This window comes from Carcharhinus amblyrhynchos, chromosome 19, assembly GCF_965287045.1.
Source record: "Carcharhinus amblyrhynchos chromosome 19, sCarAmb.v2.hapA, whole genome shotgun sequence".
NCBI lineage: Eukaryota > Metazoa > Chordata > Chondrichthyes > Carcharhiniformes > Carcharhinidae > Carcharhinus > Carcharhinus amblyrhynchos.
Window position 1 is genome coordinate 40,745,328 of NC_137342.1, and position 21,038 is coordinate 40,766,365.

A 21,038-nucleotide genomic window follows, 5' to 3' on the forward strand; every position below is an offset into this window, starting at 1 on the left:
GAATGTCCAGAGTGCATGGGGTCCTTGATTATGCTGGCTGCTTTTCTGAGGCAGTGGGAAGTGTAGACAGAGTCAATGGAGGGAAGGCTGGTTTGCGTGATGGACTGGGGTTCGTTCACGACCCTTTGTAGTTTCTTGCGGTCTTGGGCAGAGCAGGAGTGATACCAAACAAATAGTTGACCAAACAATGGGCTGAGATTGTCGATATGGGTAGTGTTGGATATTCCAGCTGAGAAGGATGCTGGGCTCAGCCCCTAATATCCACCCCCGATGAACAACGTCCTGCAGGAGGCGCAAGAGAGAGAAACTGAGAAGGTGGGATTGGTCTCCTTTGAGCTGCGAGGACTGAGGGGCAATTTATCAAAATCCAAAAGTTTTTTGATCGAGTAACTAATGTGAAACTGTTCCCAGTGGCTGAGAGGGTCACCAGCCAGAGCAACTAGTTGAAGGTAAGTGGCAAAAGAATGGGAGGTGAGATGGGAAAGTCAGCTTTTACACACTGAATGGTTGTGCTCTGGTTTGCACTGCCCAAAGGCATTGTGGGAGAAGATTCAATGATAACTTTCAAAAGATAATTGGTTAAGTGCTTGAAAAGGAAGATTTGCAGGGCTATCGGGAGAAAGCAGAGGAAAGGGATGAATTTGACCATTCCTTCAGAGAGCCAGCACATCCAATGATGGACTGAATGGGCTCCTTCTGTGCTGTATCATACAATGATACTATCTTGAGACCTAAGCTTTTCCTCTTCTAACTGAAGACCAGCAAGGCCAATTGTTGCTCGGGCTGAGATGAACCAATCCGAGTCAATCCAGGGGTCAACACTCTAACCTTCTGGTATATTTGGCTCATTGAGTTAACTTGCTGAGTCACTTGAGGAAGGCTGGGGTGACCTCAACTGCTTTTGTTGTTGACGGTCGGATACATTCTTGAGGTAAATCAAATCATCGCCACCTTCCGAGAGGCTACATGGATGAAACTTAGGAAAAACCTGCAAAGACTGGAATGGAATACAAACAAATGCTGGAAACATCAACCTCCAGTAAAGCTCGATGTTTGATTTAGGAGGCCCTTCCCTTCATCAGAGCCTGATTAAGGACCTGCATCAGGAATACAAACCTGTCTTCACCAACAATTTCTGTTGCTTCTTCCAAACTCCAGATGCCTGCTTCCCTGCCACAATCCACTTACTCAGAGGGAGAGTCGAGTCACTTTTGATTAGAGCCTTGTTCTCTGAAGATGGCCCGAGCACCACGTAATGAGCTGGTTTTGCAACTGGCCATAGATTGAAGTGGATGAGTCAGGCAGACGAGGGAAACAAAATCAGGTTCTTCTGAAATTGCTCTGTGTCTGTGCAAAGGAGAGATTAGGAAGAAGAAGAGTCACTGTAATGGGCGTGTAATATTGATCAGAATGTAACCCTCACTGTAACGGGAATGTAATATTGGTCAGAGTGCAACCCTCACTATAATGGGTGTGTAATACTGTAAGAAGTCTGACAACACCAGGTTTAAGTCCAACTGAATTATTTGATAGTAAACTCGCAAGCTTTCGGGATTTGCCCCTTCGTCAGGCGAATGGAGAGTTCTGGCCTCAGACAGAGCATATAACAGCACAGTTTACAGATTACTGATTAGAACGTGAATCTTTACACCTAACCTGCTATTCAAGTCTTAAAGTGGCCGACAGTGTGAGTGGAAGGAGCATTAAGCCCAGGTTAAAGAGATGGGCACCTTGGGCACTCTTTAACCTGGGCTTAATGCTCCTTCCACTCACATTGTTGGCCACTTTAAGACTTGAATAGCAAGTTAGGTGTAAAGACTTGCATTCTAATCAGTAACCTGTAAACTGTCTGTGCTGTTATATGCTCTGTCTGAGGCCAGAACTCTCCATTCGCCTGACAAAGGGGCAAACTCCAAAAGCTTGCGAGTTTACTATCAAATAATTCAGTTGGACTTAAACCTGGTGTTGTCAGACTTCTTACTGTGTTTACCCCAGTCCAACGCCAGCATCTCCACATCATGTGTAATACTGATCAGAGTGTGACTTTCACTGTAATGGGAATGTAATATTAATCAGAGTGCAACCTTCACTATAATGGGTATGTAATATTGGTCAGTGTACGACCCTCACTGTGTAATGGCTGTGCAATATTGGTTAGATTGGGACCCTCATTGTCATAAGTGTGTAATATTGGTCAGAGTGATCCTGACTGTAATGGATGTGTAATATTGGTCAGAGTGCGAATCTCACAGTGACAAGAGTGTAATATTGGTTAAAGTACCATCTCACTGTAATGGTTGTGTAACATTGGCCGGAGTGCGACCTTCACTGTTATGGATGTGTAATTGTGAGATACTTGCTGTAATCGCTATGTAATAGAATATAAATTATAATTGGTAAATTGAATATAGCTGTTCAGGAACCATTTCAGGCTTTTTGGAAATGATATTGCTGTAATTGATCAATTATCATTCAGTCACCAAGCAAGACAATTCTCATAATTCAGATCCAATCTCTAAAACGCTCATCTGCATACTAGAATGGGAAAATTGCCAGCACTCTCATCTTCCCAGGGGTTTAGGGATACTTTCTGTCTGTTATTCTTCACTCCAGCACACTTAAAACAAATTGTTAAATGGGCTGAGGTCAGATAGCTTTGCATAAACCTCAGGGATTAAAGCTGAGTCCTTAGATTAGCCAAGGCCTCACCGCCCCTCTCAGGTGGGGGGGGGTCAAAGATGATCTGGCCACTGTTCCCAAGAAGAGAAAGGGAGTCATTTCCACGTGTCCTGGTCAAAATCTATCTCTCAACCAACATCATTAGAAACAGAGAATATGGACATTATCTTCATGGTGTGTGTGCATGCATGTGTTCGTGTGTGCGTGTGTTTGTTTTGGCTGTGCACACGTAGGCTGATGTATTCTCCACAGCCCGACAATGACTTCACTTCCAAAGTAGTTAATTAACTATTAAGCATTTTGGGATTTTGTTAAGGTCATGAAGATGCTGTATGCCAAGAAAGACTTGCTGACATATTTTTGGGTGGCATGGTGACACAATGGTTGGCACTGCTTCTTCACAATGCTAAGGAACCGGGTTCGATTCCTGGGTTGGGTCACCCGGTATGTGGAGTCTACACGTTCTCCACATGTCTGCGTGGGTTTCCTCCGGGTGCTCCAATTTCTTCCCCCAGTCCAAAAGACGGGCTGGTTAGGTGATCGGCCATGCTAAATTCTCCCTCAGTGTACCCGAACAGGCACCGGAGTGTGGCAACCAGGGAATTTTCACAGTAACTTCATTGCAATGTTAAAGTAAGCCTACTTGTGACACTAATAAATTAACTTTAAAATTTCAGTTATCAGTTGAGCCACTAGTGGCACCATAATGTTGTGTGTTGTATCTTTAATAATGATATTAAACCATCAACAGAAAGGAGTAATGTAAATAATCCAGTAATTTGTTTGTAACCTGTTTAAATAATTAAAGATAAAGAATCATAACAGTTTAATTAAAACAGTAATCCCTGAATGATCACCTTTTGGGCTGATTACATTTCAAATCCAACAGCAAACTGGAGTGTTAGTGAATTAAGTCAAGATCTGACCAAGTCCAACGCCACCAAGAGTCATCACTGGACTTCTCTTCCTTACCAGTTCAATATGGAGTAACCAATTTGATTGGATGGCACAGTGGCTAACACTGCTGCCTTACAGCGCTAGGAACCTGGGTTTAATTCTGGCCTCGGGTCACTGTCTGTGCAGAATTTGCACATTCTCTCCATGTCTGCGTGGGTTTCCTCTGATACTCTAGTTTCCTCCCACAATCCAAAGTTGTACAGGTTCAGTGGATTGGCCACACTAAATTGTCCCTTAGTGTCCAAAGAACTGGAGGTTAGGTGGATTGGCCACACTAAATTGTCCCTTAGTGTCCAAAGAACTGCAGGTTAGGTGGATTGGCCATGCTAAATTACACCTTAGTGTTGAAAGATGTGCAGGTTAGGTGGATTGACCACGCTAAATTGCCCCTTAGTGTTCAAAGATGTGCAGGTTACGTGGATTGGCCATGCTAAATTGCTTCAACCAAGCAAACAGATTTTTTATCCCTATCTCTAATATTTTTAAAACTAGCTGTTCAGTAACACCACAAAGTGGGTAGAGGTTCTTCATCCACCTTCACTCATAGCAGATCGATCTTCAGTGGTGTGAGCAGAACAATCTGGGAGGCTTGATGAGCCTGAGGGGATGTGGGGAGAAGATGAATCCCTTAAATCAGAATTAGTTCCCGATGGTGGGGGAATCCAGCACTAGGGGTCATAATTTAAGGATAAGGGATAAACCTTTTAGAATTCAGGTGAGGAGAAATTTCTTCACCCAGAGGGTGGTGAATGTGTGGAATTCACTACCACAGAAAGTAGTTGAGACCAAAATGTTGTCTGATTTCAAGAAGAAATTAGGTGTAGCTCTTGGGGCTGAAGGAATCCAAGGATATAGGGGGAAGGGGGGGGGGAATCAGGATATTGAATTTGATGATCAGCCTTGATCAAAATGAATGGCAGAACAGGCTCGAATGGCCTACTCCTGCTTCTAGTTTCTACGTTTCTCCCAAATTGTGAGGGCCAACTTTGCCTTTAAGATGCTGAATGTTTGTAAGTAAGATAGTCACAAAAATTATCTGGAATTACAGATGGAAGATTGTGATGACTTGATATCAGAATTTACTGGTCTGCTACCCAGTGCGGCTAAGGATGAGCAAACTGCTCAGTGTAACTTCCTACTGCAAGGCTAAAAATAGGAGAAAAATAAAGGTGTCTCCCACAATTTGTTCAACTCTAATAGTCTCACTTCTCGCTGCTTTCAATCCAGATGAGATGTGATGACTGAAGCAATGCAGAATAACCAACTCAAACCTGCTCTGGCTTACAGAAGTAACATTTAAAAAGTGGTAGGAGCGCAAGGCAGGTGAGGTAACATCTGAAAGAAAAAAGACAGGTGGAGATTTCAGATGCAGATTAATTGGACCTATACCTGTCCCAGTGAAATATTAACCTGCTGAAGCATCTCAGTTGCTGCCAGTCTGCACTATTTCTCTTTGCAAATCCTTGAATGATTCCTCATTCAACAGTTCTATTGCCTATATCATAATTGGGGCAGCATGGTGGTACAGTGTTTAGCACAGCTGCCTCACAGCACCAGAGACCTGGGTTCGATTCCTGGTTTGGGTCACTGTGCAGAATCTGCACGTTCTCCCCGTGTCTGTATGGGTTTCCTCCCGGTGCTCCAGTTTCCTCCCACAGTCCAAAAGATATGCTGGTTAGATGCATCGGCTGTGTTAAATTCTCCTTCGGTGTCCTTGAACAGGTGCCAGAGTGTGGCCATCATAAGGGTTGGCATGGTGGCACAGTGGTTAGCACTGCTGCCTTACAGCTCCAGGGATCTGGGTTCGATTCCCAGCTTGGGTCACTGTCTGTGTGGAGTTTGCACATTCTCCCCATGTCTGCATGGGTTTCCTGTGGGTGCTCCGGTTTCGTCCCACAGTCCAAAAGATGTGCTGGTTAGGTGGATTGGCCATTAAGCGGGTTAGGCAAATAGCCCCTTAGTATCCCAGGATGCGTAGGTTAGAGGGATTAGCGGAGTAAATATATGGAGTTATGGGGATAGGGCCTAGGTGGGATTGTTATCGGTGCAGACTTGATGGCTGAATGGCCTCCTTCTGCACTGCAGGGATTCTATGATTCTGTAACAAGAATCAATAAAGTACTTTTGAAGTATAAACACTGTTGTAGCAAACTTGGCAACTAATTATCATGAAGCGAGTTCCTGTAAACAGCAATAAGATAAATGACCAGAAAAGCTGATTTATTTTGCTTGAGCAATAAATATTGGCCAACGCAGCAGGGAACATTCTTGGCCCTTTTTTGAACATGAATTTTTTTCTCCAATAAAGCCAAAGAGGCACATCGTTCAAACCAAAAGACACCAATGTCCGACTGTGCAGCATTGTCCTCAGTGCACTGAAGACCTCTTTTGGAGTGGAGTATGAGCTTTCACATTGAGAGTTGAGACTGCTGCTACTGAGGGAATTCCTGCCCATTTTTATATGATACTCCTTGCTCGTGGGACAAGAGCTTGGAACACACTCCGGCGAGAAGGAAGTGAACATGAGGGAACTCGAGGCACAGGAGAAAAGGAGAGTTTTTCCAGAGATTGAAAGCTGGTTGTGAGGCAGGTAGGGGGACACAGTTGGAGGAGTGAATTGTTGTAAGGTAGGAGATTGCCACAAAATGGAAGGTGATGGAATTCAAAAGAGAGATGTCGAAACCTTCAGAGGAAGTAACTCTGTGATTCTGCCGATAAGAAGAGAAGAACTTGATTCATGTTGGGTCCTTTGCAACCTCAGGACATGACCAAGCACTTGACAATCAATTAAGTGCTTTTGAAGTAGAGTCAGTTAACAAATTAGCAGCCATTCTGTTCACAATAAAGTCAAACAATCAGCAGTGTGATTGTGACCAGATTATGCACCAGATGCACTATAGAAAGCATCCTTTCTGGTTGTATCACAGCTTGGTATGGCTCCTGTTCTACTCAAGACCGCAAGAAACTACAAAAGGTCGTGAATGTAGCCCAATCCATCATGCAAGCCCATCTATTGACTCTGTCTACACTTCCCGCTGCCTCGGGAAAGCAGCCAGCATAATCGCGGACGCCATGCACCCCAGGCATACTCTCTTCCACCTTCTCCCATCTGGAAAAAGATACAAAAGTCTGAAGTCACGGGCCAACCGACTCAAGAACAACTTCTTCCCTGCTGCCATCAGACTTTTGAATGTGCCTACCTTATATTAAATTGATCTTTCTCTACACTCGAGCTATGACTGTAACACTACATTCTGCACCCTCTTCTTTCCTTCTCCCCATGTACTGTATGAATGGATACTTGTCTGCATACTTTTTACTGTATCCCAATGCATGTGCTGGATCAAGTTAACAAATTAGCAGCCAATTTGTATGCACAACAAACTCCAAAAAGCAGCAATGTGATAATGTTCTATTCCCATGATTTTGGTTATGGGTTAACTATTGGCCAGGGCACTGGGGGAGAACTGCCCCATTCTCCTTTAAAATAAGCCTGGGATCTTTTATGAGGTGGCTTGTTTGGGGGTGTCAGGATGGAGTTTTGTGCTCAAAGGGGCCTTGAACCCCTGACCTTCTGGCTAAGTGACACGAATGCTTTGTCATTGAGCTGCAGCTGACAACAGGACAAGGGAACCAGGCTGAGCATTGTAACAAGATGGAAGGGTACAAATGCCCTGTGACCAAGTGAGCAAATAACACCTTCAGGACTGAAGGATAATTAGAAAGGTATAAAATATAGAGTTGGCGCACTAAATCAACTGTCGGGACTCTTTGTGTTGCCTCCATGATTTCTGAGCTGCAACTAAAGCCTGTTTAATTCTCCCAGCCTCGCTCTGCCTGGTTTTGTTTGTCCTTATTATCTGCCTGTTTCCTTTGTTTCTTTTTTTCAAGAAGAAAATCTCTATAAATTTGTCAGATGAAAGCAGCTAGCGCACATGTAAAAGCAGCAGGTTTACAAAGTGCATCTGCGCCTCAATTTGCAACCATCAGATCATTTACAAAGGAACTGGAGCATTTGCACTTTGATTTCTGATGAGGAGCCGGCGCTGACCTGCTGAGAGTTGCATTTTCTATTTCCTTAAACGCTTTGTGATGCAGATTCGCTCTGGCTTGGCGGGGGACGGAGGGGTGGGGGGGGTGGTGGTTGGTGGGAGAGCGGCGGGAAGGGGGTTGTGGGGGGGGTGGTGGGAGTGGTCCTGGATCTGTGATCTCTCAGATGCTGAAGATTGGTTCTGAGCAGTGACAATTTAATTAACACCTGACTGGGAAATGTATTCTAATGACTGTAATGTTGGTTCATATTTTATCCTTGCGAGAGGCTAGGAACTTAATGGCTATTGTTATGGCTGAGGATTGGCAATGATGTCTGAACGGCGCATTGAAATTGTTCGATTTATACACTTTGAGCTAATTTTAAAGTGGTTTTTGCACGAACCTGTGCGATTAAAGTTTATCAGTGTTAGGAATAGGCTTGCATTAACACTGCGATGAAGTTACTGTGAAATCCCCCTGGCCACCACACTCCAGCGCCTGTTCGGGTACACTGAGGGAGAATTTAGCACAGCCAATGCACCTAACCAACATGGTTTTTGCACTGTGGGGGGGAAACTGGAGCACCCAGAGGAAACACACGCAGACATGGGGTGAATGTGCAGACGCCACACAGACAGTGACCCAAACCGGGAATTGAATTTGCATTCCTGGCGCTGTGAGACAGCAGTGCTAACCTGTGCCACCCACAGTTTGAGTCAGGACAGAAAGTACCAGGGGTGAAGAGGAGATAGACCATGTTAGGCAGGTATCAAAGCTTCAGAGACTCCCAGGATGGGGCAAGGAATGAGGGACTTCACTTACTTGAGGAGAGATGAGAAAAACTGGGACTGTTCTCTCTGGAACAGAGAACATAGAAGAGATTTGGCATTCAGGATCATGATGAGTTTTGATAAGAGTAATGAGGGAGAGACTGTTTCCACTGGCAGAAGGGTCAGTAACCAGAGGTCAAAGATTTAAGTTCATTGACAAGAGTCAGAGGTGAGATGAGTTTTCTCGTACCTGTCTGCAGTGTTGCTATGGCCTGGAATGCATTGTCAGAAAGGGAGATTGAAGCAGATTAAATTCTAACTTTCAAAAGGAAATTGGACAGATACTTGAAGGGAAGAAAGCACGGACAAGTGGGACAAATTGGATATTTATTAAAAGGAGCTGAAACAGAAGTAATGGGCCGAATGGCTCGCCCCTGTGCTTTCAGCTTTGAAAAGACAAGAGTTTGACTTCTGGCCTTTTGTCAATTTGTCTGTGTGGTGGTTTTTGGTTTTAGAATGTACATAGAATCTCTACAGTGCAGATGGAGGCCATTCAGCCCATCAAGCCTGCACTGACAATTCCACTCAGGTCCTATCCCCGTTATCCCATGTATTTACCCTGCTAATCCTCCTGATACTAAGCCTGATATTATCATGGCTAATTTACCTAACCAGCACATCACTGAGCATCACAGGAAACCAGAGTACCTGGAGGAAACCCATGGGGACACGGGCAGAATATACAGTCTCCACACAGACAGTGACCCGAGGCCGGAATCGAACCTGGGTCCCTGGTGCTATGAGGCAGCAGTGCTGACCACTGTGCCACCTTGCTGCCCACTTTGGACAGTCAAGGTCCACTTTTTTCTTAAATCCTTTGCCATCTCAATCCCTCCTCGCAGGGAGTAACACGCACCCTGGAAATTGAGGCCTCTCTGCTTGCAGTTTACATCACTAATACCCGTAACTGTCCTTCCTCACCCACGAGCCCTGTCCCTGATAGAGCAACTGGCTCGAAACTGGGACCAGTGCTGACTAAGCGAGGAGCATGTGTTCCTTGAATGGGTAAGTGATGTCCCGCATGTCTCTGAGCGCACGAGGTGAGACAGGATGCATTGGCACACACTGACACTTCACGCTGGTATGGCCTTGGGCACAGGTTGGGGCACTGAGAAGCACTTTGTTTAAAATTGGCAGGATGAAGTGGTGAGCCAGACAGAGAGCTTGGCAGCGTTGTTATTCTGCTGTCTGTGTCACACCTCCCGCCGACCCGTACAATGTGTTTGTCGGAGGAGAGAGAGGGAGGTGCAGAGTTGAAATCTGTGCAGGAATTTGCTGCTGGTGGAAGTGACTGCGACATGCTAAGTGGAAGGGAGATTTTATCTAGTAGCAACTGTGAATGTGCACGGCCGACCTTCATTCGCACTTGCACAGTACAGGCTTAATTACTTCTATAAGCACAAGTATGTGGGCCAAACATCCACCAGGGCCACTCAGCTCTCGATCACATTTAGTGAGTTTTCTCTGGGTACTCCGGGTTCCTCCCACAGTCCAAAAATGTGCGAGTTAGGTGGCCATGCTAAATTGCCCCTCAGTATCAGGGAGCTAAATGTATGTGGTTATAGAGATAGGACCTGGATAGGATTGTTTCCAGTGCAGACTCAATGGGCTGAATGGCCTCCTTCTGCACTGTAGCGATTCTATAATTCACACAGAACAATAAAAAGGGCTGAACGCAAAATACTGCAGATAGGGTCAGAGGTTTACAGCATGGAAACAGGCCCTTCAGGCCAACTTGTCTTGTTTTTTTAACCACTAAGCCAGTCCCAATTGACTGTGTTTGGCCCATATCCCTCTCTACGCATTTTACCCCTGTAATTATCTAAATACATTTTAAAAAACAAAATTGTACCCGCCTCTACTACTACCTCTGGCAGCTTGTTCCAGACACTCACCACCCTCTGTGTGAAAAAATTATCCCTCTGGATCCTTTCGTATCTCTCCTTAAACCAATTCCCTCTAGTTTTAGACTCCCCTACTTTTGGGAAAAGATATTGACTAACTAACTGATCTATGCCCCTTATTATTTTATAGCCCTCTATAAGATTGCCCCTGAGTCTCATGCAGTCTCGGGAATAACGTCCCAGTCTCTCCAGCCTCTCCTTATAACTCAAACCATCTGAAACAAAAACAGAAGATGCTGGAAAAACTCAGCAGGTCTGACAACATCTGAAGAGGGAGAACAGAACCAACATTTTGACTCTGGATTAGCACTGACAAAGGGTCATCCAGACCCGAAACATTGGCTCTGTTCTTTCTCCACAGATGCTGCCAGACCCGCTGAGATTTTCCAGTATTTTCTGCTTTTGTGTTGAAGAAAAGAGCTGAGTTCTGCAGGAAAGTGCAAGTGACTCTGTCAAGGTAACACTTGACCAAGTGACTTGTTTGACTCAAGAACAGCTTCTTCCCTGCTGTCAATAGACTTTTAAATGGGCATACCTGATATTAAACTGATCTTTCTCTACACTCTAGCTGTGACTGTAACATTCTGCATCAACTCCTTTCCTTCTTTCCTATACTCTATGTCTGTATAGTGTGCAAGAAACAATACTTTTCATTGTAACCCAATACATGTGACAATAATAAATCAAATCAAATCAAATCAAATCAAAGTGGGGCATAGATGAGCCCTGGAAAAATTTAAGCCAATAGGAATCAGGGGGAACCATCCATTGGATGGCATTATATCTAACACATAGGAAGATGGTTGTGATTATTGAAGCTCAACCACCTCAGACCCAGGACATGGTGGCTGGAGTTGGCGCAGATTGCTAGGCCCAACTATCTTCAGCTGCTTCATCAATGACCTTCCGTCCATCATAAGGTCAGAAGTGGGATGTTCGCTGATGATTGCACAATGTTCAGCACCACTCGCAACTCCTCAGATATTGAAACAGTCCATGATTCTATGATTCTCTGTCCAAATACAGCAAGACATGAAAAATATCCAGGCTTGAGCTGATTAATGGCAAGTAATATTTGTGCCCACACAAGTGACAAGCAATCATTATCCCCAACAAGAGAGAATCTAACCATCTCCCTTTGACATTCAGTGGCATTGCCATCACTGAATCCCCTACTATCAATTTCCTGGGATGGAGGGGGTGTTTACCATTGACCAGAGACTAATACTGGGAATATTGCGCAAATAATTTTCCTGATTCCCCAAAGCCCATCCCCCATCTGCAAGGCACAAAGGAGTGTGATGGAATACTCTCCACTTGCCTGTGTTGATCCAACACTATCCAGGGCAAAGTAACCCACTTCATCAGCACCCATCCACCACCTTCAGCATTCACTGCATCGACCACTGCTGATGTAATGCGTGCTACTTGCAGGGTGTACTGTCACCATCTCACCAAGGGACCTCTCAAATATGCGATCCCTAGCACCTAAGAAAGACGAGAGCAGCCTTAAGCTGCACACCATCCCAACCTGTGCCTATTTCAACCATTTAGTCCTCATCACAGGGACAAAGGTCTGGGAATTCCGTCCGATCGGCACTCTGGGAGTGAGGACTCCACCACATCGATTGCAATGGTTCAAGAAGTCCTCCACCACCTTCTCAAGGACCATCAGAAATGGCTAACAAGTGACACCCGTGACCCAAGAATGAGTTTATAATGAAACACCCTGACTGTGTTTTCTCCGTCTCTTGTGTTTCCTCCTTTTAATACTTAATTTGTTTTGTGTCTCTATAGGTTCTATATTGTGTGAATCCAGATAACGAGAACAGTCCTGAAATCTCCACCAAGACTCTGAACTGTGACACCATCACCCAGGTCAAGGAGAAGATTTTAGATGCTATCTTCAAGAACTTACCCTGCTCCCATAGACCGAAAGCTGCCGACATGGACTTGGGTAAGTTTCTGATGAGGACAACAGCTTTCAACCCTATTCGGCCCCCTCCGGGGATGAGGGGGTGAGTGGGAGGGGGGAGGTGGTGATTGGGTGACCAGCTTTGAGTGAGGTTAATGTATTAGTTGCAGCTTCAGGACAAGACTCACCGGGAGCTGAATCCAGGTTATTGAATTATAGAATTCCTACAGTGCAGAAGGAGGCCATTCGGCCCATTGAGTCTGCATTGACTGATATCCCACCCAGGCCCTATCCCCATAACCCCATATCGACCGATATCTCACCCAGGCCCTATCCCCATTTACTTAGCTAGTCACCCTGATTTAACGTGGCCAATTAACTTTACCTGCACATCTTTGGATTGTGGGAGGAAACTGGAGCACCTGGAGGAAACCCACACAGACACGGGGAGAATGTGCAAGCTCCACACCAACAGTGACCCAGGCTGGGAATTGAACCCAGGGTTCCTGGTGCTGTGAGGCAGCAATGCTAACCACTGTGCCACCACGCCGCCATGACATGTTTCACGCTTGACTCACTATCGTTAGTATCACTCCATCAAGCCCTTTAAAACGAGACAAGTCATGGAGCTGTGGGCAGCCAAAGTCATGTTAAATTTGCCACAGCTCTCTTATTGCCTGGCCCTTCTATATTGGTTTTCTCTGTTGGGACAATTAGGCATGGACACTCTACACAGCACATTCCATCGATAACTGGCTTTCCCAAGTGCTGGATTTCTATATTTTAAAAAAACTCAGTTAATTTTAACAATAACAGGAAAAAATCCAATTGTTTCAAGTCCATATGGATGGGGCAGCATCATGGCACGGTGGGTTAGCACTGCTGCCTCACCGCACCAGGGACCCGGGTTCGATTCCAGCTTTGGGTCACTGTGTGAAGCTTGCACATTCTCCCCGTGCCTGCATGGTGCTCCGATTTCCTCCCACACTCCAAAGATGTGTGGGTTAGGTGGATTGGCCGTGCAAGATTGCCCCTTAGTGCCGGGGGAACTAGCTAGGGTAAATGCATGGGATTATGGGGATAGGTGGGATTGTGGCCAGTGCAGACTCAGTGGCCCGAATGGCCTCCTTTTGCACTGCATCTATGCATCTATGTCTATTTGAGCAAGAAAGTGCAGCAGTGAAGTACCAGCTGTGATTCTGTACTCCAGTCTCTAGAGTGGCACTTGTAGCTTGTGTCTCAGTGGTAAAGGGAGCAACCCAGTGAGCTCCAGCTGGCACAGTTTTCCAGATGGAAACCAAGTTATCAGAGAAAGGATTGGAAAAGATTAAAACAAAATGTGAAACAACAGCCTGGTTAATAAAAACATCCAGCAGATTTCCAGTGGGAAATTGAAGAAACCGGCAAAGGTTCCGACTGGAAAGTTCACAAACTTTGTTAGTTGCTCGAAACCTGCTTTTCTAATTAGCAGAATCTTAATTTGGGAGCTGCCAAAAGGTGATCATAGTATCCCTACAGTGCAGCAGGAGACTATTCGGCCTATCGAGTCTGCACCAATCCTCCAACACAGTATCTTACCTAGGCCCGACTCCTGTAACTCCGCATTATTTATCCCACTAATCCCCCTAGCTTACACATTGGGACGGCACAGTGGTTAGCACTGCTGCCTCACAGTGCCAGGGATCTGAGTTTGATTTCCAGCTAGGGTTACTGTCCGTGCAGAGTTTGCACGTTCTCCCTATGTCTGCGTGCTTTTCCTCCGGGCACTCTGGTTTCCTCCCACACCCTGAAAGACGTGCTGGTTAGGTGCATTGGCCATACTAAATTCCCTCTCAGTGTACCCAGACACCGGAGTGTGGCGACTGGGGGATTTTCACAGTAACCTCATTGCACCGGTAATGGAAGCCAACTTGTGACTAATAAATAAAATTTAAACTTTATCTTGGGACACTAAGGGGGAATCTAGCATGGCCAAACCATGTAACCTGCACATCTTTGGACTATGGGAGGAAACCGGAGCACCCGGATGAAAGCCACGCAGATACAGGGAAAACATACAGCCAGTAACCCAAGCCGGGAATTGTACCAGGTCCCTGGAGCTGTGAGCCAGCAGTGCTAACCACTGTGATGAGCCTATTGTGGAGGAGTACTGGATCTCCCAGCTAGATCCCAGCTTTGATCCTTACTCTGTATGGACCTGGCTAGTCTCAGTGCACAGGACAGCAAGCTTTAATACCCCTGAACTAGGAAGGAGACAAATTCAGCCAGACTTCCTTTTGTGTGTTGATGTTGGGTGGAAATTCCAAACAACAGCGAGTGGTTGAAGGGAATAATAAAGATTAAGGGGAAGGTAGACAAGCACAAAGGGGAGAAGGAAATAAACAGAAACAAATAGGTAGTAGATTTCGATTAGAAAAGGTGGGAGGGGACTCGAGTGAGCACATACACCAGCATGGACTAGTAGGGTCGAATGACCTGTTGCTGTGCTGGTCATCCTATGTAATCCTAAGTAGATAGCTTGCCTTTACATAGCCTTCTTAACATAATCTCAAGGCGCTACACAGGAACAATATCAAATAAATATTGACACGGACTCACAGAAAGTGATATCAGGATAGACCAGCAAAAGCTTAGTCATTAGGGTAGGTTTTAAATGAGCATCTTAAAATGTGTTAGAGAGAGGAGAGGATTTGCAGGGAGGGAGGGGGGCAGTTCCAGAGCTTATGGCATAATTAATGAAGGTCATGATGTGGAGATGCCGGTGTTGGACTGGGATAAACACAGTAAGAAGCCTCACAACACCAGATTAAAGTCCAACAGGTTTGTTTGGTAACAAAAGCCACTAGCAGCGCTTTGAAAGCTAGTGGGTTTTGCTAGCAAATAAATCTGTTGGACTTTAAGTTGGTATTGTGAGACTTATTATTAATAAAGGCCCAATCACCCACAGTGGAGATCCTCACTGGAGATAGCAAGAGGCCAGAACTGGAGGAGCGTGGATAGATTGCAAGGCTGGAACATGCTCTTTGTTTGGGGGGGTTGGGGGGGGTGTGGTGAGCTGGGGGGAGGGGGTCATCAGGCTGTGGTGGGATGTGAAGCAAGGTTGACGATGCAGTCAGATAATTTGCCGATTGTCAAAGTGTGGACTGAATCATGTAGTGTGGTCATTAGGGCGAGATACTGAGGGGCCATGGCACAGCATGAGTTACCGCTGGCCCAGTGCTGACGAGGGGGCAGGCAGTGAAGATGGCATAAGTTAAACCACATTCCACAAAAAAAAGTCACACTTCAATCTGTACCAACCACTGGCTTTGTCCAACCTGCACATTGGTGGAAAGAAATGATGCGTCTTGGGTGACCTTTCAGTGAAAACACAATGAGGTTAACCTTCAGTTCAGAGTCAATGAAAGCATTTGTAGGCAGCTTTTGAGCCAAAAAAGATTTCCTCCTTATCTTTGTGTAATTATGACTTCTTCCTCCGTTGAATGGAGTGCTTGTTTTCTTTAGATAATGAAGCCCCATTGATCTGTGATGTGAGGCAGAACAGACGTGTGATTTCATTGACTCTTTTTTCTCTCTCTTGTTTTTAAATCTTTACCCACCTCCCCCACCCCCCCGCCCCGCCACCCCCAACCCCAACCCCCACCGCCCTGAAACCACCGGCAATTTCATCCAATAGAGTGGCGACAGGGAAGGATGGCTAGAGTGATTCTACAGGATGAGGACGTCACCACAAAGATAGAGAATGACTGGAAGAGGCTGAACACGTTGGCGCATTATCAGGTGAGGTGGAGGACATGGCTCTTCCAGATCAGCTGTCAATCACCCCTTTTGAGAGAGAGAGAAAGGGAAAGCAGAATTGCATCCGTCAGGCTGGTTGCCTGTCTGGTGCGAATTGCAGATCCCTTCCTCTGATAGAAGTGTCCTTTCTTCATTAATGTGCAAATAATTTGGGAGATAAGCCATCAACTGCTAAATTAGGGATTTGACTTTGGACCACATTGGTGTTAAATTAAATGTCACAGTGTTGACTGTCAATGTGGAGGTGGGAAGAGAAAACAGATTAGAAATTGATTGGATCGGAGATGAGATAATGAAGACAGGAGTTAATTCTTTCATTGGAGAGGGCAAGTTATCCTTGACAAATCCTGTCAAAATCTCCAAGGCTGTTAGCACTCTGGCATATAGGGGATTCTTTATATTGAAAATGATAGATTTTAGTTCCCTATCAGTGATTTTAATGCTCCCCTCTCTCTCCGTTTTTCTATCTATATATGTTTATATATATAAATGTATAAAAATTATTTGTGTCACAACAGTCAAGCGCCTGCAAATAAAGAATGAAGATTAACTTGATGGTCTTATTAACGTGATTTTCTGTCAGGATATAATCAATTTAAATAAAGAGAAGTCACTTGAACTCAGCTGTAAAGAGTTGATACAAATAATGTTGACTTATTTCTGTTAGGAGCGAGTGTATTGATTGAGCAATAGGACTAGAAACAGGCTGAACTCCATGTCACATTTACACTCTCCTGAAACCTAACCATTGTATTTCAGTTTAACTTTATTTATTAGTGTCGCAAGTCGGCTTACATTAACACTGCAGTGAAGTTACTGTGAAAACCCCCTAGTCCCCACACTCCAGCGCCTGTTTGGGTACACTGAGGGAGAATTTAGCACCTAACCAGCATGTCTTTCGGACGGTGGGAGGAAGCTGGAGGCGCTCGGAGGAAACCCACACAGACCTGGGGAGAATGTGTAGACTCTGCAGACAGTGATCCAATCTGGGAATCGAACCCATATCCCTGGTGCTGCGAGGCAACAGTGCCATTATGCCGCACACGTACTTTGTGTCGGGACATGCAGTGCAGTGGGATTACTGTGCGGCCTCTCCATCCTCAATATCTTGCTTTAAATGCAGACTTGACAAATGGGAGGCATATCTTCCACTCCAGTGCACTTGGGCAGTGTCAACCTAGTGCTAAAACCTCCTGTGATTTGCCACAGATAAACTATCATCTGAATTAAGGCAGCGGATGTTGAAACAGAGGATCTAGAGCTTCACTTTGCATCTAGGCTGTGGAATGCTTAGCGGGAGAAAATACTGGATGTCGAAAGTTGAACTGTATCATTCTCTCAAAATGATGCCCTCATCCTAATGAGCGTTAAGTGATGAGCTGAAAGTGTGTGACTCAACCAGTGAGCTGAAAGCAAGATCATGGAAACATCAACACCTCCAAACTTCCCTTCAAATCTCACGCCATCCCAACAATGATATCTTACTTCATCATCATTGGAAATCCCTACCTCACACACTGTCAGCACCAGCACTGTAATGTTTCAGGAAAAGCACCACCAACTTCTTAGGATAACCAGGAATAGGAAATGAGATAATGAAAGGAATAGATAAGGTAGAAGCAGGGAGGTTAGAACATAAGAACATAAGAAATAGGAGCAGGAGTAGGCCATCTAGCCCTTCAAGCCTGCCCCGCCATTCAATAAGATCATGGCTGATCTGTCGTGGCTCAGTTCCACATTCCCGCCCTCTCCCCATAACCCTTAATCCCCTCGCTTATCAAAAACCCATCAACCCGCGTCTTAAAAATATTGAGCGAGGCAGCCTCCACCACTTCAATGGGCAGAGAATTCCAGAGATTCACCACCCTTTGAGTGAAGAAGTTCCTCCTCAACTCTGTTCTAAACCGCCCCCCCTTTATCCTGAGGCTGTGCCCTCTAGTCCTACTGTCCTTTCTGAGCGGGAAGAGCCTCTCCACCTCTATCCTATCCATCCCATTCAAAATCTTATACGTCTCAATGAGATCTCCCCTCATTCTTCTAAACTCTAACGAGTACAAGCCTAGTTTATTCAGCCTCACCTCATAGTCCAACCCCCTCAACTCCGGAATCAGCCTAGTAAACCTCCTCTGCACTCCCTCCAAGGCTAAAATATCCTTGCGTAAGTGCGGCGACCAAAACTGCACACAGTTCTGGTGCAGATGGAGGAGGAGAAAGTGGGTTCCCGGACACGCGTACTTTGTTTGAATAGAGGGGAGTACGGTCGGATGAGAGAAGAATTGGCGAATGTGGACTGGGGGAGCGCGTTGGAGGGAGGGTCTGCTGAGGAGCAGTGGAGGATCTTTAAGGAGATCTTTCTTGGTGCTCAGCGGAAATTTATTCCGATGGTCAAAAAGGACCATAGGAGGAGAGGTAATAAGCCGTGGATAACGAAGGAGGTGAAGGACAGTGTAAAATTAAAAGCGGAGGAATTTAGAGTCGCTAAGAGTAGTGGGCGAGAAGAGGATTGGGAGAGGTTTAAATGTCAACAAAGATTGACAAAGAAGGGTAGGAGAAACTATGAAGCTGGGCTAGCGCTTAATATAAAAAAGGATAGCAAGAGTTTTTATAAATATATAAAAAGGAAGAGGCTGGCTAGGGTGAACGTTGGTCCTTTAGAGGATGAGAAAGGGGACCTAGTGGTAGGGGATGGGGATATGGCTAAGGTATTGAATAACTTTTTTGTTTCTGTCTTCACGGAGGAGGACGTGAATAATTTGCCGGGTGTTAGTGATGGAAAGGTGGTAGGACTGAAGGGTCTTAATGACATTACTGTTACTAGAGAGGCGGTGCTCGACAGACTGGAGGGGCTGATTGTGGACAAGTCCCCAGGACCGGATGGAATGCATCCGAGGGTTCTGAAAGAAATGGCGGAGGTGATAGTGGATGCCTTGGTGGTTATTTTCCAGGCGTCGCTGGATTCCGGGGAAGTGCCGGATGATTGGAAAACGGCTAATGTTACGCCGTTGTTTAAGAAGGGTGCCAGGCAAAAGGCGGGGAATTATAGGCCGGTTAGTTTAACGTCTGTGGTAGGTAAAATGTTAGAATCTGTCATTAAGGAGGAAATTGCGAGGCATCTTGAAGGGAATTGCTTGATAGAGCAGACGCAGCACGGTTTCATTAAAGGGAAGTCGTGTCTGACAAATTTACTGGAGTTCTATGAGGATGTGTCTAGGGCAGTGGATAGAGGAGAGCCGGTGGATGTCGTCTTTCTAGATTTTCAGAAGGCGTTTGACAAAGTATCTCACAAGAGGTTATTGCAGAAGGTCGAGGGACATGGAGTTGGGGGTAGGGTGTTAGCGTGGATAGAGGACTGGTTGTCAAATAGGAGGCAGAGAGTGGGGGTCAACGGGTGCTATTCGGATTGGCGGATGGTGACTAGTGGAGTGCCCCAGGTGTCGGTGCTGGGGCCTCAGCTTTTTACCATTTATATAGATGATCTGGAGGAGGGAACCGAGTGTATGGTGTCGAAATTTGCTGATGACACCAAAATTGGGGGAATGGCAAATTGTGCGGAGGGTGTGGAGAGTCTGCAGAAGGATCTAGATAGGCTGGGCGAATGGGCCAGGAAATGGCAAATGGAATTTAATGTTGGCAAGTGCAAGGTGGTCCACTTTGGTAGGAATAATGGTAGGAAGGACTATTACTTACGTGGCGAAAAACTGCAGCAGGCGACGGTGCAGAGGGACCTCGGGGTCCTTGTGCATGAGTCGCAAAAACCCAGCTTGCAGGTGCAGCAGGTGGTCAGGAAGGCGAATGGGATGCTGGCCTTCATAGCGAGGGGGATTGAATGTAAAAGTATGGAGGTCTTGCTGCAGCTATATAGGGCATTGGTGAGGCCGCAGCTGGAGTACTGTATGCAGTTTTGGGCGCCGCACCTGTGCAAAGATATTTTGGCCTTGGAGGGAGTGCAGAGGAGGTTTACTAGGCTGATACCGGAGTTGAGGGGATTGAGCTATGAGGAGAGGCTGAATAAACTAGGCTTGTACTCGTTAGAGTTTAGAAGAATGAGGGGAGATCTCATTGAGACGTATAAGATGATGAATGGGATGGATAGGATAGAGGTGGAGAGACTCTTCCCGCTCAAAAAAGACAGTAGGACTAGAGGGCACAGCCTCAAGATAAAGGGGGGGGCGGTTTAGAATGGAGTTGAGGAGGAACTTCTTCACTCAAAGGGTGGTGAACCTCTGGAATTCTCTGCCCGTTGAAGTGGTGGAGGCTGCCTCGCTAAATATTTTTAAGACGCGGGTTGATGGGTTTTTGATAAGAGAGGGGATTAAGGGTTATGGGGAGAGGGCGGGAATGTGGAACGAGCCACGACAGATCAGCCATGATCTTATTGAATGGCGGGGCAGGCTCGAAGGGCTGGATGGCCTACTCCTGCTCCTATTTCTTATGTTCTTATGTTCTTATGTACTCCAGCTGCGGCCTCACCAATGCCCTATACAGCTGCAGCAAGACCTCCCTACTTTTATATTCAATCCCCCTCGCGATGAAGGCCAGCATCCCATTCGCCTTCCTGACCACCTGCTGCACCTGCAAGCTGGGTTTTTGCGACTCATGCACAAGGACCCCGAGGTCCCTCTGCACCACCACCTGCTGCAGTTTTTCGCCACATAAGTAATAGTCCTTCCTACCATTATTCCTACCAAAGTGGAGGTTGTTTCCCCTGGTGGGTGAAACTAGAACTAGGGGGCATGACCTCAGAATAAACTGGGGCAGATTTAGGACTAAGTTGAGGAGCAACTTCTTCACACAAATGGTTGTGAATCTGTGGAATTCCCTGCCCAGTGAAGCAGTTGACACTATCTCATTGAATGTCTTTAAGGCAAGGATAGATACATTTTTGAACAGTAAAGGAATTAAGAGTTATAGTGAGTCTACGAG

General features: G+C 45.8%; 1 protein-coding gene across 4 annotated transcripts in view; it reads left to right on the forward strand.

Moving 5' to 3' along the window:
• The window catches only part of plxna4 (plexin A4), a 641,164-nt gene that overhangs the window by 586,447 nt on the left and 33,679 nt on the right, over positions 1-21,038 (forward strand). For all 4 annotated transcript variants that reach the window (XM_080207652.1, XM_080207655.1, XM_080207653.1 and 1 more), the window contains exons 25-26: positions 12,200-12,359; positions 15,994-16,097. In XM_080207652.1, the coding sequence (XP_080063778.1) occupies positions 12,200-12,359; positions 15,994-16,097 (264 nt within the window). The remainder of the gene's footprint in view (positions 1-12,199; positions 12,360-15,993; positions 16,098-21,038) is intronic.